At 43.0% G+C, this 16,752-nt stretch overlaps 1 protein-coding gene across 9 annotated transcripts in view; it reads right to left on the bottom strand.

The window, feature by feature from the left end:
• ATG13 (autophagy related 13) overlaps positions 1 to 16,752 on the bottom strand; it is a 391,361-nt gene that overhangs the window by 144,647 nt on the left and 229,962 nt on the right. For 4 of the 9 annotated variants that reach the window (XM_086959657.1, XM_086959658.1, XM_086959659.1 and 1 more), the window contains one exon: positions 667 to 768. The exons of the other annotated variants lie outside the window; for them this stretch is intronic. In XM_086959657.1, the coding sequence (XP_086815783.1) occupies positions 667 to 768 (102 nt within the window). The remainder of the gene's footprint in view (positions 1 to 666; positions 769 to 16,752) is intronic. 9 annotated transcript variants of the gene reach the window in all.

Raw genomic sequence — 16,752 nt, 5'->3', positions numbered from 1 at the left:
ATTAATAACTATAGCGGAGATATTTGCAAAGAGTGTTTCAAAGCACAGCCCACCTTCTAATGTTCACACACAAAAGCGTTTCAAAGCGCAGCCCAGATTATAATGTCCACACACACAGGCGTTTCAAAGCGCAGCCTAGATTGTGAGCACAGCAGAAATACTTGCGAGGCTAATTAGCATGAAGCCAGGAGAGGAGGTGAGGGGAGCGGCCGCTTCTGCCGAGGTCACCAGTGTAACCAGTGTCACCAGTGTAAGTTTGCCACAATATCTCTTGCAAAGAAGAGTAAGGAACAGCAGGGTCAAACATTTCCATGACATTCTTAATTTTCTAGGGTGCAGTTCTTGGGAGCCTCTTTTCTCCTCCTACTAAATGATCCTCATTTGCGAAAAGCGGCAACTATCGCTGTCATCTTAGGCTACACCTTATTATATCAAGGGCAACAAAATTCATTGGTGCGCCAGTGGGAAGAGAGGAGGAGTAAGTAATTGGGCGGCTATTCACTGACAGCAAAGAAATAAAGCCAGACCATAACTCATAATGCAATACAGACATTTAGAAGAATGAAACAACAAGGTCACATCTAAGCCAGATCTCAGTAAACGGTATGTGCAGAGGACCAGGCTCATGTCTGATCGCTGCTCAGGCTTTCCAGCTTTAAAACTCACATGTTGCGAAAAGGCCACCCCCATCACGGGGACTCTGAGGGTGTCCGTCACCACAGGAACAACAGGTGTCTGCAGACATGCGTTGCTGACAGTGAGAGTACACTACAAAGAGACACATGCAATGGACAGACAGGAGAGAGAGCAGTTCAGAGAACTGAAATGAAAGTCACAAGGAAGCATTGAGATCTATCACACATATGAGGAGGAACTTGCCATCACACACATCTGTAGCGTGACACAGGCTCATCCGCAGCATCAAACAAGACTAAACTAATACCAAAATATTTCAGAACACACCTCTAACAGTGATTTAATTTAGGTTCACAAGTGAATGTCCAGTCTCAAAGTAGGACACAATATCAGTAGAGTTCAATATTTCACATAGTTTGTAGGAAAGTAGCCCTTTTTGACATGGTCACCCCCACTTTTTGCCATGTAACTAATGTGATTTCAACTGAAGTGCACTGGGTTCCTGCTAATCAGACCCCCAGTGCCACAGCTGTCCCTAAACTGTACAATTCTTTCCCCACATTGGAAAAACCTAAAGCACTCTCTGTAAGTCCCTAGTAAATAGTACCCCTGGTATCTATGGCGTGAGGTACTATAGATGGTCAGCAGCACTACTTGTGCCTCCCTAAGGGACCCCTCACCAAGCGCATGCAAGGCAGGCATTGCAGGCATTGTGTCTTGACGCAGACAAAAGTGAAAACATGACAGGTCACACATCCAGGTGTGCCCTCTCCCCTAACACTGCATATGAAATCTGTAAGTCACCCCTACAGCAGGCCGGACCGCCCTAATACAAGTGAGGGCATACATGGCCCTGTGCCGGTCAATCCTATTACTGCGTGTATAAGTGACTGTCACGTATTCTGCACAGGGCCAAATGTTGTTTTTACTAAGTTAGCCTAACTGTGCACGACACAGACTGAATTAGCTTTGCATGTTACTATATAAACACATTTGCTTTGGTGCCACATTATATTTTGCTTATTGATTATGGACGTTGCAATTGCAACAAATTGCAGTCCAACTGTTACTCAACAATTACATCAGCATGGTGTCCCTAATGCGGGAGCTACTGTCGGTTTTGTGATTGAGGCACATGCAGTGTACCACTGTGAGGTTTTTATTCCTGGGTCACCTTTCCAGCTGTCAACGCTAATGATGTTTCATACTTAATCTGCTGCTGCAGCACCAAACGCTTATCGTCCCTATACACTGCTTGAAATTCTACTTATGGTCTGGGAACACCAGACTTAGTTTAATTCCACCCTTTCCCATGTCCACGGCACTGTTCGTATGGGACACGGGTATAGATGGGCCACCCGGCCTACTCTTGCAGGATTTACGCCTTTCCTGAATTTGGCTGTGCTACATTTGTCTGAGATGTGTGTTATACGAACAGGCTGTTCTTTTATATAGATGCTTAATAGAATTTGTTAACCAATCCTTTCTATTGGGTCCTGCTAGGGCTGGTGCCCCTGCTCAGGCGCAACAAGCTGCGGGACTTGTTATTAGTCCAGTAATTGTGAAATTGGTTATGGGAAAATGCCTACCGAATCGTGAGGACATTCCATTTTTGACTGTCCAGAAAATTGATCAACTTGATGCTGTGTTTCCCTTTACGGGACCACAGGGAAAACGTAGAATTTTAACCATGTGTTTACCTAATAGTCTGGTTACCCCTTTAGCCAACTGCAACACCTGGGGCACTGTGTTTCCACATAGTTTACTCTCTTTTATGGCACTTCTCGAATGGGCGTTCTGCCGAACATTCGCAACAAATACAGATTGAACATGGGGCAGGGCCTGCCCACGATTTGGGGAAGAAACGTTTTGGAAATGTTCTGGTTGTCTCCGAAATGATTCTTTCTAATGTTAAAGGTGAAGCAGCTTATTTGGCTGTACAGCAGCAACTAGCCACAGTTGTTATTGCAGACCATGAGCGTAAGTTGCCTATTATAATTTTACAGCTGTACATGTCCTTGGGACATACTAGTTTGGGGACCAGACCTTCTACTTCCACCCTTGTAAAACCAGCTTCTGATGAAGATGCTCAACCTGCACGTGATTTTCCAAAGAAAATATGGGATAAATCTAAACAATCACAACAAAAGGGTAGACCTTGTGGCAGTACGCCGTCTCTGCAATACTCTGAACGGCGTTACGATATTCGTGACCACTGTAAAATTAAAACTCCTAAACAGTTTCAGGTTCCTGATACTCGTTCTCTTCATTCCTTTCAGAACTCGTCTAATCACCAGTATGACCTTGGAGGGTGATCTGATCTTAGATAAGGAGAGTACGTGCAACCTAAACGGGGCACACAACACTCTTTTGATGTGAAACAGCCTTAACAGCTAAATATACCCCAGACGGTGAGAACCCTTCTCCTGGACAGGAGTTGGACGGTGAGACTCCGCAACAGCGTGGCAGAAGTCCCCATAGTGCGCAATGCATTCTGCCAGCACCTGGAGTACTAGGATTCCCTTTTCTGTTTCTGGTCGGCTTCTCAAGGTTGGAGACCTTGTTCGTGAAAAAGCGGCCCCCAAGAAGGGATTCAGCCCAAAGTACTGTGTGCCTATTCCAGTCCTTGGTATCTAAGGTACACAACCTGTGATTTTGACTCTGCTTCCAGGTCATAAAGACAATCGTTTTGTTGCCATGGAACATGTCAAGCTAGCCATATAGCCAGTTGTACACAGTATGCCTAGGAGTTGTCCCTCACCAGGCTTTCCTTTGCAACCCATGAGCACCAATGTTGCTCCTTCTCCCCGATTGCAGGGGGGGGGGGTGGCGTATATACGGATCTGCCATTGGATACTCCTTCTGAGTTGTATTCTTCAAATCCTACTGCTGAATGGCAGCCACCTCTTTTTCATTTGAGTTCTTCAGGGTATGGACCAAGACCATTTCTCGTCTGCCAGTTTTTCAGCGTCTTCGGTTCTGCATTTACCTCCAGCGCAGATTTGTTTTTATTTCTTGGTCTAAATGCACTTATCTAGTCCCTCCGTGGATATACCTTTCAATCACCTTTTTCTTGGTTCTTTTAGTTATGTGGATTGGATTTGTGACTGTCTTTTTTCTCCTGATTAAAGGCTATTACCTTTCACACCATTCCGCACAAGAACTGGTTGATCTGGGGACTGATATGGAGGGGCTCCCCGTAGGGGCTTGGTACCTATGGGTGGGAGGGCTCCGGGGTGAGTAGGGACCAGGGCGGGTGGGGCGGTTGGGGGTTTCCCTATATGTGTGTATGTTATCCCTGTTCTGTGACCTTACTTATGTTTATGGTCAGAACTCAGTGGTCGTTTGCGCAATCTGGGGAGGGGGGTGGGGGGGAAGTAATTGTTTTAGTTGGATCATATGACTCTGCTCTCTGGCGGCTCGGACTGTCTGTACCTATGTTATGTGCCCTTTTGTGCTTGTTGCATTGTTGCGGCAGAGGCCTCTGGAGTACAGAGCCCTGCGCCCTTTGGAGCGTTTGCCCCAAGGGACATACGTTTGTTAGTTTTCCAAGTATACAAGATGGGCCGCATAAATGGGTCACAGCTTTGGCTGGGACTGTCGCCTTTCGTTTTCATGAAGCAGATGCCATCAGAGAGAGACTATGCTGACATGGACTATGTATAATGTTGTACACATGTGTGTGCACTGAGACTAAACAGGGAGTGGGGAGGGAGGGGTGGGGGTTGGTTTTTGTTTTCTGTTTTTATTGTTCTAAAAGCCGAACGTGAAATGTCATGTAGAAACAGTTCCACTAGATTGGACGTTCACTACAGGCATACAGCATTACCCTCACAGGCGATACCTGGTGGTTTACTATTCGGCTTGGTATGCTTGAAGATATGTGCCGCATTTTGTTATACCTAGGATATGGGCAGGATGTGGGCAGTGCTTTGCTTGATTATGTACTGTAAGACACTCATTAAATAAAATATGTTTTAAAAATAAAAATAAAACTGGTTGATGTGGTGCTGGCTCCACATTCCTCCTCACATAAAATTAAAGAGAGACTTGTACAGTGTCAGCATTTCAGCCATTCCAGAGACTGATGGAATTGTTTGGGATAAAGTTCCTTTCCATATATTTGGTCCTACGTAGACTCTGCAGATACCATATGGGTTAAAAGTTTCTGTGGGTGACGTAGTAGTCCCCCAGGTACAGTCAGATTATTGGGATGTTGATATTGTAAATTTGATGCTTTCTGAATCAGAATATCATACTTTTTTGAATCTGAAGATTTGTATCTTAATTCCGCTAACTACACAGAGATGTTCTTTTACCACCATTATGGACAGCATTTTCTGCATAGAGCAAGTGGACAATGTCCCTATTATAATTATACTCAGTGGGAACATTGTCTAACTTCCCCACAAGGAAGTTAAAAAAGGCAGACAGACATGTATGCATATTTCACAAATTATGGCCTTACAGACCCAACATCATACTATTTTAAATTGGTTCCGACACATTCGAAAACGTATATGCTTATTCAGACAAAGCTGATATATATGCAGCTTCATTTATCGATCAGCTGGCCCTTAAGGGTTATGATTACCGGAGAGACAATATTGATCTGAAATCAAATTGGGGTACTAAAGCCTGGCAAGGCCAGGACAGAGATACTTTATTTTGAGCCTGCCTGATTCCCACGCAAATTATTTTCCTGAATGAAGCAGTCCGAACAAACTACTTATGTGAGATTGGCAAAAATTAAAGAACTCAATGTCCCAACAATTTCTTCAATTGCTCGCTTTGATAATTGGGAATCTTACACAAATTATACAGAAACCCAGTTAAACGATATGGTATAGAATGGTACATTTAACTTGTCATTTTCAAATCCTGGTGGGTGGTTATTGTGGCCAGAAGACCATAATTGTTGTCATACTCATTTTCTTAACTTCACCCCAGTAGACCAGATCCACGGTGCCTACAGTCAGCCCATTTGTACATTACTACAACCGATTCCGAGGGAAAGTTATGCCAACAATAGTTGGGACATTCTACGCTGTCTGTATTGAAACAACATCTTTCACATCTGTCCAAGATGTGAATTTATCAGATTTTTTGTTAGGTCCAAGTCCCCTCGTTCCAAAAGATTCCTACATGCAGCATACAATGAAATATGGAAATTAACGCAAATTGAAGCTGTTATGCGCTTGATGCAAACTGATCAATGTAACTCGACTAAATTACTTGCTGTAGTAGACAATAGTATTAATACATTATCATTCCATATTTATAATTAGAACAGCATTGTGTCATCTGGTATTGATATTGTACAGAATGATGTGTCAACGTTGTATCATAGTCAGAGTCAGCTCAGATCTACTATGCAGTTTAGTTCAATACTTCAAACAGTCAAAACTGAACGCGTTCCTTGGCATTACCTGAACTGTACTGCTTTGTTTCTGCCTTTCAATTTAACACAGTAACAATAATCAATGGCTACGAAAGACTCAACATACACTATGAAACATTTGGAGAAATCAGAAAAAAACCTATTCGCTGTAGCCGAAACACCTTAGGCAGTATGGTTAATAGACCGGGTTATCGCACTGCCTATATCGACATTTCTGTTCACAGCATGGATGAAACATTTCCCACTAGGTAAATATGAGCCCTTTGGGAGAAGCTACATCCATGAGTTATGGTTCCTGCCGTTTACCTGTCATTCTCTTGTTTGTCAACACATTAAAATCCATGGAGCGTGTAATGTTTTGGTGCCAAAATTAACTTGTTATTCTAAAGTAACTCCAGTTCCCGCAATTCTTCGCTTCATTACTGTACTTTCAAATGGAAGCTATCTTCTGCTTAATAATCAAGACTGTTGCGGTATGCTTGCAGGAGTCCCGTATATTGTGTTAGTTTCCCAGTTGCAACAACGTCCTGATTTCATCTCTGCATGCGATAGTAGACAGCTTACTGTGGCCTTCCATTCGTACTTTGAAAGCAGCATTCAATAAGCTAAGCAGTCTCAAAGCATTATTGTTCCAACAAGAAGTGACTTTCACATCTGAACACAAGACCTTCGAATTACTGGTGGCTAGAGCTACTTTTGAAATTCAGTCTTTAATAAATAAAAATGTTCCCTTGTATTTCAGTGAGTTGTTTCATCAAATATTTAATGCTTCTGATACCACGTGTGAGACCCATAATTTAAAAAAACGTGTAGGCTCTGGCATTATCACTTCTTTTTTAAACGATCTTTGGAGTAATTCCAGCTTTTATACAATCTAGCTTGTTCTGTGGGTTCCTGGTCCTGCTGTTCCTAATTTGCGGCATTCTCACCCTCTTACTGCTGTTCCATAATGGATGTTCCTTCTGCAGCCGCCCCAGAACTGGTTTCGCTCTAGCACTACCGTGAGCGTATGCTTCAGCTCTTTGGCATAATTCTGCTGCAGGCATTGGCCTCGATCTCAAACTGCTGATGAGTCCCATAGTGACTTATTATCAGGACTGCTCCTTGGGTTTGAGCCCTCTACTGAATCAGAGTCTGGAGCAAATGGCCAACGGGAGTTCCTGTGCAACAGCACAGCAATTACTGGTTCAAAGTGTCGCTAAAGTCAAGGTAGGTTGCCTGACAGTATCTGCATCTGTGGGAGCTGAGGATCATGTTTGTTAATTGGAATGTATTCACTGGACCGCAGACCTATCCATCTACATGGAGTTGGACCCCATTACGAAGTCCTTTGCTTCTACAATGGCCGATTACATATTGGATTCCTCTGATACGCTTTCATTGGATATTTTTTACTTTTCCAAATTGTCATTGGTTGGATCCTCAACAATGTTAAATTCTTAGTGCTGGTTCAAATTTCTGCTCCCCCTTCACATGCTTCCTTCCTGACCAAGGGGAGGGTGTCATGTGTTCTGTACAGGGCCCACTGTCGTTTTCCCTCTGTTAGCCTAACTGTGCACGACACACGTCATATTAGCTTGGGCACATTTTGTCTAGCGCAGAGTTGTATAGTAACTAAATCACGGTTTACGCATTTCTTTTTATATGTACAATGGGTTCTGTGTGGATCGTCCATTGTGCTATTTCCATTAACGCAGTTCAGCACATTGCGTTAATTTTTTGTGCATACTCTGTATGTGTCCAATTTTTCATTTTTTCATTATTATTATGGCTCTTTATCTCGTATTTGTTTACTCGCACTTTTTTTGAGTGCAGATCGGATATAGCACTGTTCTTTCAATATGCATCGTATTGTACAAAATGTATCGTGTGTCTTTGTGGTACACGTGCCCACCTCAGTCCGTTCTTATTTTTATACCCGTTCCTTTTTATCCCTGCAGTGGCTTTGTTCCACAATCACTACCATAATCTTCAGCAACACGCTAAGATGGCCGCCCCAGATACATCCCTTTTAGCTGGTGTCACTACCTCAACGTCACATGGTTTTGAGTTTACGTGGGACTTTCGCGATTTAAGCCTAAGCGGTTGTCTGCCGCGTTGATGATATTTTTCCAAACTTGGTCGAACAGACAGGGCGCTTCAGAATCTGTGTCCTGGTGAGTGTGTTTTGAGTTTCCCTGCCATCCGTTTCCTCGCAGAATAATTGCATCTCACTAGCAGTGGGATTTTGTTACATTAATTGCAGCTCTCTTTGCTCACCCAGTTGTATCACTCCTGACCGACTTCAGTCTGGCATTTCTTCCTCACATCCTGCCTTAAAGGACCCCTGTTTCCAGTACTGCCGGTGAGTGATTACCCCATATGCTTTTTTGGTATAGTCTCTAAACGTTAGTACATAGAATTTTTTATTTACGTCAGCACACCATTGAGGTATTTCTCATTATTCATGGTGTTTTCTTATACATTTTCCTACGCTCCTCAATATATTCTAGGGTGTTTAGGTTTGGTCTCTGATTTTTCTCAGGAATTTTCCTGTTCCTGTAGTGTTGTACACTAGTTGATTTACAGCTGTGCATTTAAGTAAGGAACTTGATCAGAATTTCTATTCACATTTTCGCACCTAGAGCAGTGCGCACTTTTTTCGCGCAGTATCTGTACTTATTGTTCCTTTGGTGTCCTTTTTGGTACTTTTATGCTTTTTCTTCCCAGTTTCATTAGCTGGCATGTGGTGATGGTATCTGGTTAGGTTGGTCACCTCACATATTACACGTATTTTTAGGCGTGTGCACTTTCTTCACCTCATGGTCATTGTGCACTTTCTTCACCTCATGGACATTGTACACAGACGCTGGTGTTGTCTTGTTTTAGCAGCTTGGTAGTACTTAACGTAATATGAATTGCAACAACAGGATGTTTTCTTATTGTTTCATTTTCTGTTTAATTTACTGGCCCCTGAAGAAGGGACATTTGGTCCCAAAATGCTTTGGGCTGCACACCTTTGACCTGCATTTCTACAATACTTCATTTGTATTTGTAAAACATGGATTAATCGTTAGAACATGTATAATGTATAATTACAGTAATCATTGCAATATGTGTTGATAATTGCATGGGATATTTTTTTCAATAAAGAGGTCATTTGTTTGAAATCAATTGTGGTATGAGTATTTTTTGTAAAAAATTTTGGTTTTCGTTTGAAAAAATTGCAAATAACTGAATATAAATTTTGTATAGATCTAATTTGTAGTGCATGCAGTGCTTCAAGCAAATACTGCGCTTGAGTTTTCTTTCACACAGGGATGTGCGCCATGTCGATTCTTCACTTTGATCTGCACCACAACAAGCAGCCTGCAATGGCAGTGAGTGTAAAGGTACAGGGCCTCTAAAGGTGGTACAGCCCTTACAGTGTCCATTGGTACCTATGGTACCATTTACAAGGGACCGACGTGTTCAACGAGTGCCAATTGGGTTTGGTATTAATGCAGTTTTAGACGAAAGAACATAGGCCCTGGGTACCCGTTTGGCAGGAACCCAGGGCACACTCAATCAAAGTACATCAGCCGTTTGACAAAAGTGGGGGCAACCATGCAAAAAGAAGGCACTTTCTTACAATAGTCATTAGTAGAATGCATGTGGGAAATTATGATAGCGGCCTTTTAGTATGGCCATCTGAATTGAGATGAAGTTTGGTTACAGCCTTCACTGATTTCTTTGTACATGGAATGTGCAGGAATGAGGATGAAGGTAAACTAAATTGTCAAAGGTGGTTTAATATTTCCATTCCCTAGCAGTCGTGGGACTGAGAGCCCGTCATATGTTCTGTGTGTAAAAATGTTGTATGATGACTAAGTATGCCGACACATGGTAGTACGGCTCAATGTCCGATGATGTCATTAGACTTTGTTCTTGGACCTTTGCACAAGGTTAGTTTTGTCCTTTTGTTTGAGTGAGGGCTAACTCAGGTCTTCTGGGTTAAAGAGGATTTCCTCGTCTCGTTGCGCATTTATAGCGACTGTCATTTGTTTCTTTGTGTGTGTATGTAGACGCAGAAGGGTGCATCAGGTTGTTACTTAGGTGAATGTGCAACAACAACATAGTGACTACTAAGCAATTGTCCAAGTGTAAGGGTATGGCAGTTTCATATTTTGTTGTATTTCTTTTTTTTTAAAGGAGGGGAAGGATTCATAGCATCCAATGTGTTCCAATTTCCTGTGTCTCAGAGCTGGTGTCTGGAATGTTGAGTGATTAGTGGAGGTCTGGGGAGAACAGACTGTTGGTGGTATGATGAACCCCTGACAGTGCTGAACTCGCGCAGCGTTTAAGGGCCCAACATATGAATAATGAAAATAATACCACCTACCTTACCAGCTCCTGCATCCTTAAATAACCTGCCTCAAAACTTCACAATGACACGCTTACCCAAGACTTACTAAGTAATCCTTTATTGCTGTGGCAGTAAAATAGTCTGAGAGTTATTCTGTCTGTGGGTATGTTACAATAAATTATAGTGGCAGTGATGACATCACAGGCATTAGATCAGGAGTCTTTATATTTCAGGCTAGTATTTTTTTGCTTCACATATCTTTCTTCACAGGTAAGTTCGTTTTGAGTTCTTGCCTTAACAACATGTGTAGGTTAGTTGTTTTTGGAGCTGGTTTGTAGGGGCTTTTCGAGTTAAAGAAATTGTACTTTAAAGTATTGAATTAAATTAAAATTATTATTAAATGACGTTAAATTAAAAGTATTTATGTATAGAACATATTCATGTATCAAAGATATAATTAAATGTAAATAATCTTTATTCTTAGATTTAAATTGAAATCAAAATGTATACACAAACACTGGGTTTAATGTAATGCTTACAAACATACCTGCAAAATAAAGGCAACTACCATATATATATATTCACTTGCAATGTAAAGGTATTTCTGATGTAATCAGCACAATAGGATTTCCAATGTAAAAACCTGTGAAGTAAAAACTGACACTCCTTTCTAAACACTGTGATGGATGCAAAAGGACATTTTTGAGACAAGAACTAGCACGCAAGCTGCCTTTCAGGATAACACGTCACAGTGTGGTTTCTTCTTGACTCCTCCTCTTGTTGATTCATTTCAACACACACTAGATGCAGAATCTTAAAATATAGTGGAGAATGTTCTTCCTCTTTCAAGATGTTTACGCAATACACCAAGTTCAGTTGATCCTACTGGAGACAGTAAGGACCAAGCCATCAACGTAACTGATTTAAGGTTCAGCTGCAAACTTTTCCTTGGACTCACAGGTGATACCCAAGGAAATTGCAGGTGATATATAAGCAGAGCGGATTCTCCCATTTGCCCTAAATTCAATTATCATTGGGTTTGGGAAAAGGTATCATGCGGAGGTAAATATCCTTGGCTAAGTCTAAATTTCATAACCACGCGCCTCATTTACCCATCTGGACCTTACTGATCATCAGGGAGCCTGGCAACACGCACACCTGGATGGGCCGCTTCATGGAGTCTAACGCGGTATGCTACGTGACCATAGCCAACTGAAACCAGGGCCAGACATAGCCTCCAATAGCCTTGTAGTTGCAGACAGCACTAAAACATTGTGACAAAAGAATAGGGATCAGAACTCCTTAACTCAGCATCTGTCATGCCATGTCAGCATGTCGTCAGTCATGTTCATGATGTCATGAAGAACTGATGGAGAAAAACTGTCACAACGAAAATACTCAAAGCCATACTTCCAGTCACAATCACTCCCGACCTCTCATCAACCCAGGTCATAAACCTCCGGCACTCAGATCCTAGGCTGTAAATAAGTCTGGCTGTTACCTGGGAAAGCTGGAGTTCAAGCCAAGATAGACAGGTTTCAAAGTTAGCATCCTATTTGCTCACCTTTTCACCTTCCCTGCTCAGCCTCTTATCCCTCCTTGCTCATTCTCCTACTATCTGTTAACCCTTCCTTTCATCGTATTCTTTCTTCCAATTGTGCTCCAATTTGGCATTTCTTCTTCAAATCTCATAAGAGACCCAACACTTGCAAAGGGACCAAACCAACAAGCATGGGCAGCAGAAGCTGCTCCTTCTCAGACTGATATTCTGCCTACGCGGAGCTCGATTTAGCCACTGAAAGCGAGATTTCAGAATATACTACTTTGGAGACAAATCGAAGTAGTAAAATGTTCACGTGTTGGACTTCTTCTCAAAAAGCAGTTTTCAAATTGCCGTTAGTTACCTGAACAATCCTCCTAAGTGTAATTTGAAAAGGTTGCAGCTTAATTGTGGTGATTAGTACTTTCGTGCACATCTGTAGCTGACTACTGCAAAGCAAAGTGCACAGGTGCAGTTTTTATGACTACTTAGCCTTTAAACTAGACAAATTATTAAGATTGATTCTAATGCAATCCTGGCCCGACATACCTCCATAAATAAATTGTTGTCCAGAGATTTTCATTATTGATTTGTGTTTTCGGATCATTAGAGAAGTCCTTTAGCTTGGGTAGACATTGCTCATCCGGTCCGAATATTTCTTGAAACATTTCTAAAAATTGCAGATATGTTGCAGTGATGAACTAATATTTCAGGAACTATATACTTAAATTTGTTGACAAAACATAGGTTTTTTAGGTCAAGTAGTCTTATAGAGTCAGAAAATAACTCCTCAGAGTAACCCTTAGAGGAAGAAGAGACATATTGGTATGCTACTAGGTGGTCATACCATGCACAGAGTTAAGAGGTTCCCCAAAAGTGTACAGGGCTCAATGTAAAACCCAAAGTGCCTTCTTAGTGGTAGTGTGGGCGAGCAGCCTTAAGCATAACACAGAGGACTGTAAGACATTTATTGCACAACACTGAACAATAACGGACACACAACTCAATTATTTTATAAAAATTTGTTTTTTTTTGTTTTTTTTTGATAACTCGCTCCACACCATCCTATACTCATCCCGACTACGTCGGCCGCTGCCGAGGGTCACTAAACTTGTCTTTGCAATATGGTGACAGGCCCTGCGTCGCATGGGCTGGTGGGGCAGACTGACCGCGGAAACGCCGCTATGGCGCAACGGTTTGCTACCGGAACTCTCTAAGTTATCAGGCTTTGATGGCTGGGACTCAATAGGCATCTCGCAGCTCGGCCATGTGATGTCCGGGACGACCCTCAAGTCCTTTCAGGCCCTTCGTACCGACTTCGATATGCACCAATCTCAATTTTTTCGATATTTACAATTCCGGCATGCACTGACGCCCAGCATAACCAACCTTGACTCACTCCCTGAATTCAGCCCAATCGAAGCAAAGGTCTTCATGGGTGACCTTGGGGACAAGAAAGTATCACGCATTTACCAGACTATGGTCACCCACTGCTCATCCAACCTTCTTCCGTGCTCATCCAACCTTCTTCCGCTGAAGGCGAACTGGGAGGCCGATATCGGACCATTAGATGAGGATGATTGGCGAGAGGCCTTAGAATCCCCGAGGGGTGCGGCTATAGCGATACGGTTTCGCCTCATACAGTTCAAGATTCTACACAGGGCCTACTATACCCGAGAGCGGCTGTGGAAGGCGGGCCTGATTGGATCCCCGGAGTGTCTGCGATGTGGGGCAGAGGTGGGTACGTTGCTCCACACAGTGTGGTCGTGCTCCAAACTGGTTGGCTTCTGGAGGGGTGTATGGGGCTGTCTATCGGAGGTGCTGGGCTGGACCCTTCCCCGTACTCACCGCCTGGGTCTATTGCACATCATGGAAGGGGTTGGTGGTAATATCTATAAGCGACACCTACTCCTCCTGGGGCTGGTGGTAGCCAAAAGAGACATGGCCCGAGCATGGAAGGATGTGAGCCCCCCCCCCCCCCCCCCTGACTGCATGGAAGGCTGGTATGGACTTCTGTATGGGTCTGGAGAGGCCAATCTTTGAGGCGCGAGGATGCCCTCGTAAACATTTTAAAATATGGAAGAGGTGGGCAGACTACAGAGGTTTGACACTGGACCCCCCGGCAGAACAAGAGGAGGACCTGTAGCCCTGTATGATCCGGCGAAACCCATTCCCACACACGTGCTAGACACACCGAGAGCTTCCGTCAACACGGTTCACACACACATGCATGGGGTTAGGGCGGGTTCCAGGGAGGGCTCTGGGAGTTGGGTGGGTAGATAATTGAAAAGATGAAGGTGGGATTACTGTTTCCTTGTATCCTTGATTCCATTGGTTCCTTGCTTCAACGCGCAGATTTATATTGTAATTGTAACTAAAATGCCTGGTGGTATCGTCCTGAATGTGGGATGCCACTCTAATTCATATGCTCATCTTTATCAATAAACTTGTTGTGAAAAAAAAAAATTAGTTTTTTTGTATTTTATATTAGGACCAAGATCTTCACACAAAGAGGTAAGTATGTTTCTAACTAAAATACTTTTCACTTAAAAAAATTTTTTTCAAGAAACATACTTTAGTTTTTCAAAAGTGGATAGTGCAATTTTTGAACAGTCTAATGCCATCCTATGGAGGAATTCAATAATGCAGTTTAACAGGTAAGTACAACACTTCCAATTCCAGTTTTTGGGACCAAAGGTCAGCGAGGGTCAGATGAGTACCAGAAGTGTACCACCAGCGGCACAGCGGCGGCCGGGTGCGGAGGTCAAAATCAGAGTTCGACCCAATGTGTTTCAATGGAGACTGGAGCAGGTGCTCAAATCCATACTGCTTGCAGGAAAGTAAATCGATTGCAGGGGCCAAGCTTTAGGGGTTATGTTAAGCACAGGGGTGGGGGCACAAAGCAGCACCAAATATACACCACCAGCAACACACGGGCGGCAGGGTGTAATTTCAGCATCAGGCGCCTAATGCTCTTCAATTAGGATTTAACTTTCGACAAACAGGCTGCAGGTGTTGCACCAAAGGTTGCAGGTGGGACAACAACAACAACAACAGAGTTAAGTAGAGATTAGAGGGTCGTAGGGGCACCGTCGAGTCAGCTCACCAAGGCACAGAGGTGTAGGATGCATCGATGCCTTTGGACGTTGCGTCTGCTAATCAGAGCCGGTCGTGGTCAGGGGGGGGGCCTCTGGATTCAGGCTGCAGAAGTTGTCATGGAGTCCAAGAAGGGTCAACTAACACTGAACTTGAGATGAGGATCGCCGGAGAACCTGCTCTGGGTCAGTGGGCCACCTGCACACAGGCCATAGGAGTCAGGTGCAGAGTGAGCAGGACTCGTGGACCCACTAGGCACCAGAGTCCTTTGTGTTAGATTCTTGGGGACAGAACCGCTGCCCTTTGTAGCTCTAGTCTTTTTCAACGTTCAGTCTTCCTGGGGTTTCTGGAATATGGCATTGGGTTTGGCTATCATCGCTTTCTCAGAAGACTCAGATTCTTGCTGCGATTCACTGGTTTCTGATATGTTCTGACATTTTTTCCCATGCTTTTTTCTATTGCATATGACTTGTAGCACTTATTGTTGTAATGATGCAATATTTGATCCTCTTCACCCATCAGTTTCAATCTTTGTGAACTTCATCTTGCTATATTTCTGCAGCATCTTGAACTCCCTTCTATCTAGTCGAAGTTGATGTTAGCTTTTCTTTCGGATTAGTTTGGCATAGGACACATTTGTCTTTGTTGAAGGAGTCCTCAGATTTTCTGGTTAGTAACACCCTGTCAGGTTTGCTCTGAGGAGTTCTTTTCTGTCCCTATAAGACTACTTGCACGCCAAAATATTACATCATCACTGCAACACAACCACCATTTTTAAACATGTTGCCGGAAAGATTCAGCCCGGATTAGCAATGTCTACCCAAGCTAAATTACTTCTCTAATGATAGAAAAACACAAATGAAAATCTCTAGACAACTATTTTTTTTCATTGAGGCATACCAAGGTGCAGCACTAATGATAGTCTCCTTCAGATTTCTTCTTATCACAGTATGGATGCTTCACAAAGATAGAAGACATGCTGTGAGAGTCTGATGAGAAGGACAATAGCTATTGTAAGGCACAAAAAAAGAAATTAAAAGCAGGAGAAAGAAGCACATAAAGCGCAGAGCTCCAACTTAAAAATGCACTTGCTTAGCTCGAATATTTGTCATTTAATTGGGTCGCGAGTGTATCTCGACCCAGTTTACTCCAATGCAATTGGCTGGGGGTCGCGTAACTAGTTAGCATGGAGGAGTCTCGTTCGTTATCGGAATTAACCAGACAAATCGCTCCACCAACTAAGAACGGCCATGCACCACCACCCACAGAATCGAGAAAGAGCTATCAATCTGTCAATCCTTTCCGTGTGCGGGCCGGGTGAGGTTTCCCGTGTTGGGTCAAATTCCGATAACGATTAAGACTCCTCCATGCTAACTAGTTACACGACCCCCAGCCAATTGCATTGGAGTAAACTGGGTCGAGATACACTTGCGACCCAATTAAATGACAAATATTCGAGCTAAGCAAGTACATTTTTAAGTTGGAGCTCTGTTTGGGGGATTCGGATTAAGAAGAACAAAAAAGAATTATAAGAATATAAAGGTCTTCCCCCTCTCTCTGATTGGATAATATCGTGCTCTGGAACAATTATTTCGCCCTGAAGAAGTTCTGTTCTCCAAAAAAGCAACATTAAACAACCATTGAAAATTTATACCAAGACTCAGCGTCTGTATGTGAAGACACTAAGAGAGTTATCTAGTTTTCCACTTGGATTGGATTGATTTACAAAGCGGTGCTCTTCCAAATTGGACAAAA

The sequence above is a fragment of the Lissotriton vulgaris genome, chromosome 2_2, assembly GCF_964263255.1.
Source record: "Lissotriton vulgaris chromosome 2_2, aLisVul1.2, whole genome shotgun sequence".
NCBI classification, from domain to species: Eukaryota; Metazoa; Chordata; class Amphibia; order Caudata; family Salamandridae; genus Lissotriton; species Lissotriton vulgaris.
Note: the sequence above shows the minus strand (reverse complement) of the source record. Positions and strands in the feature narration are given on the sequence as shown.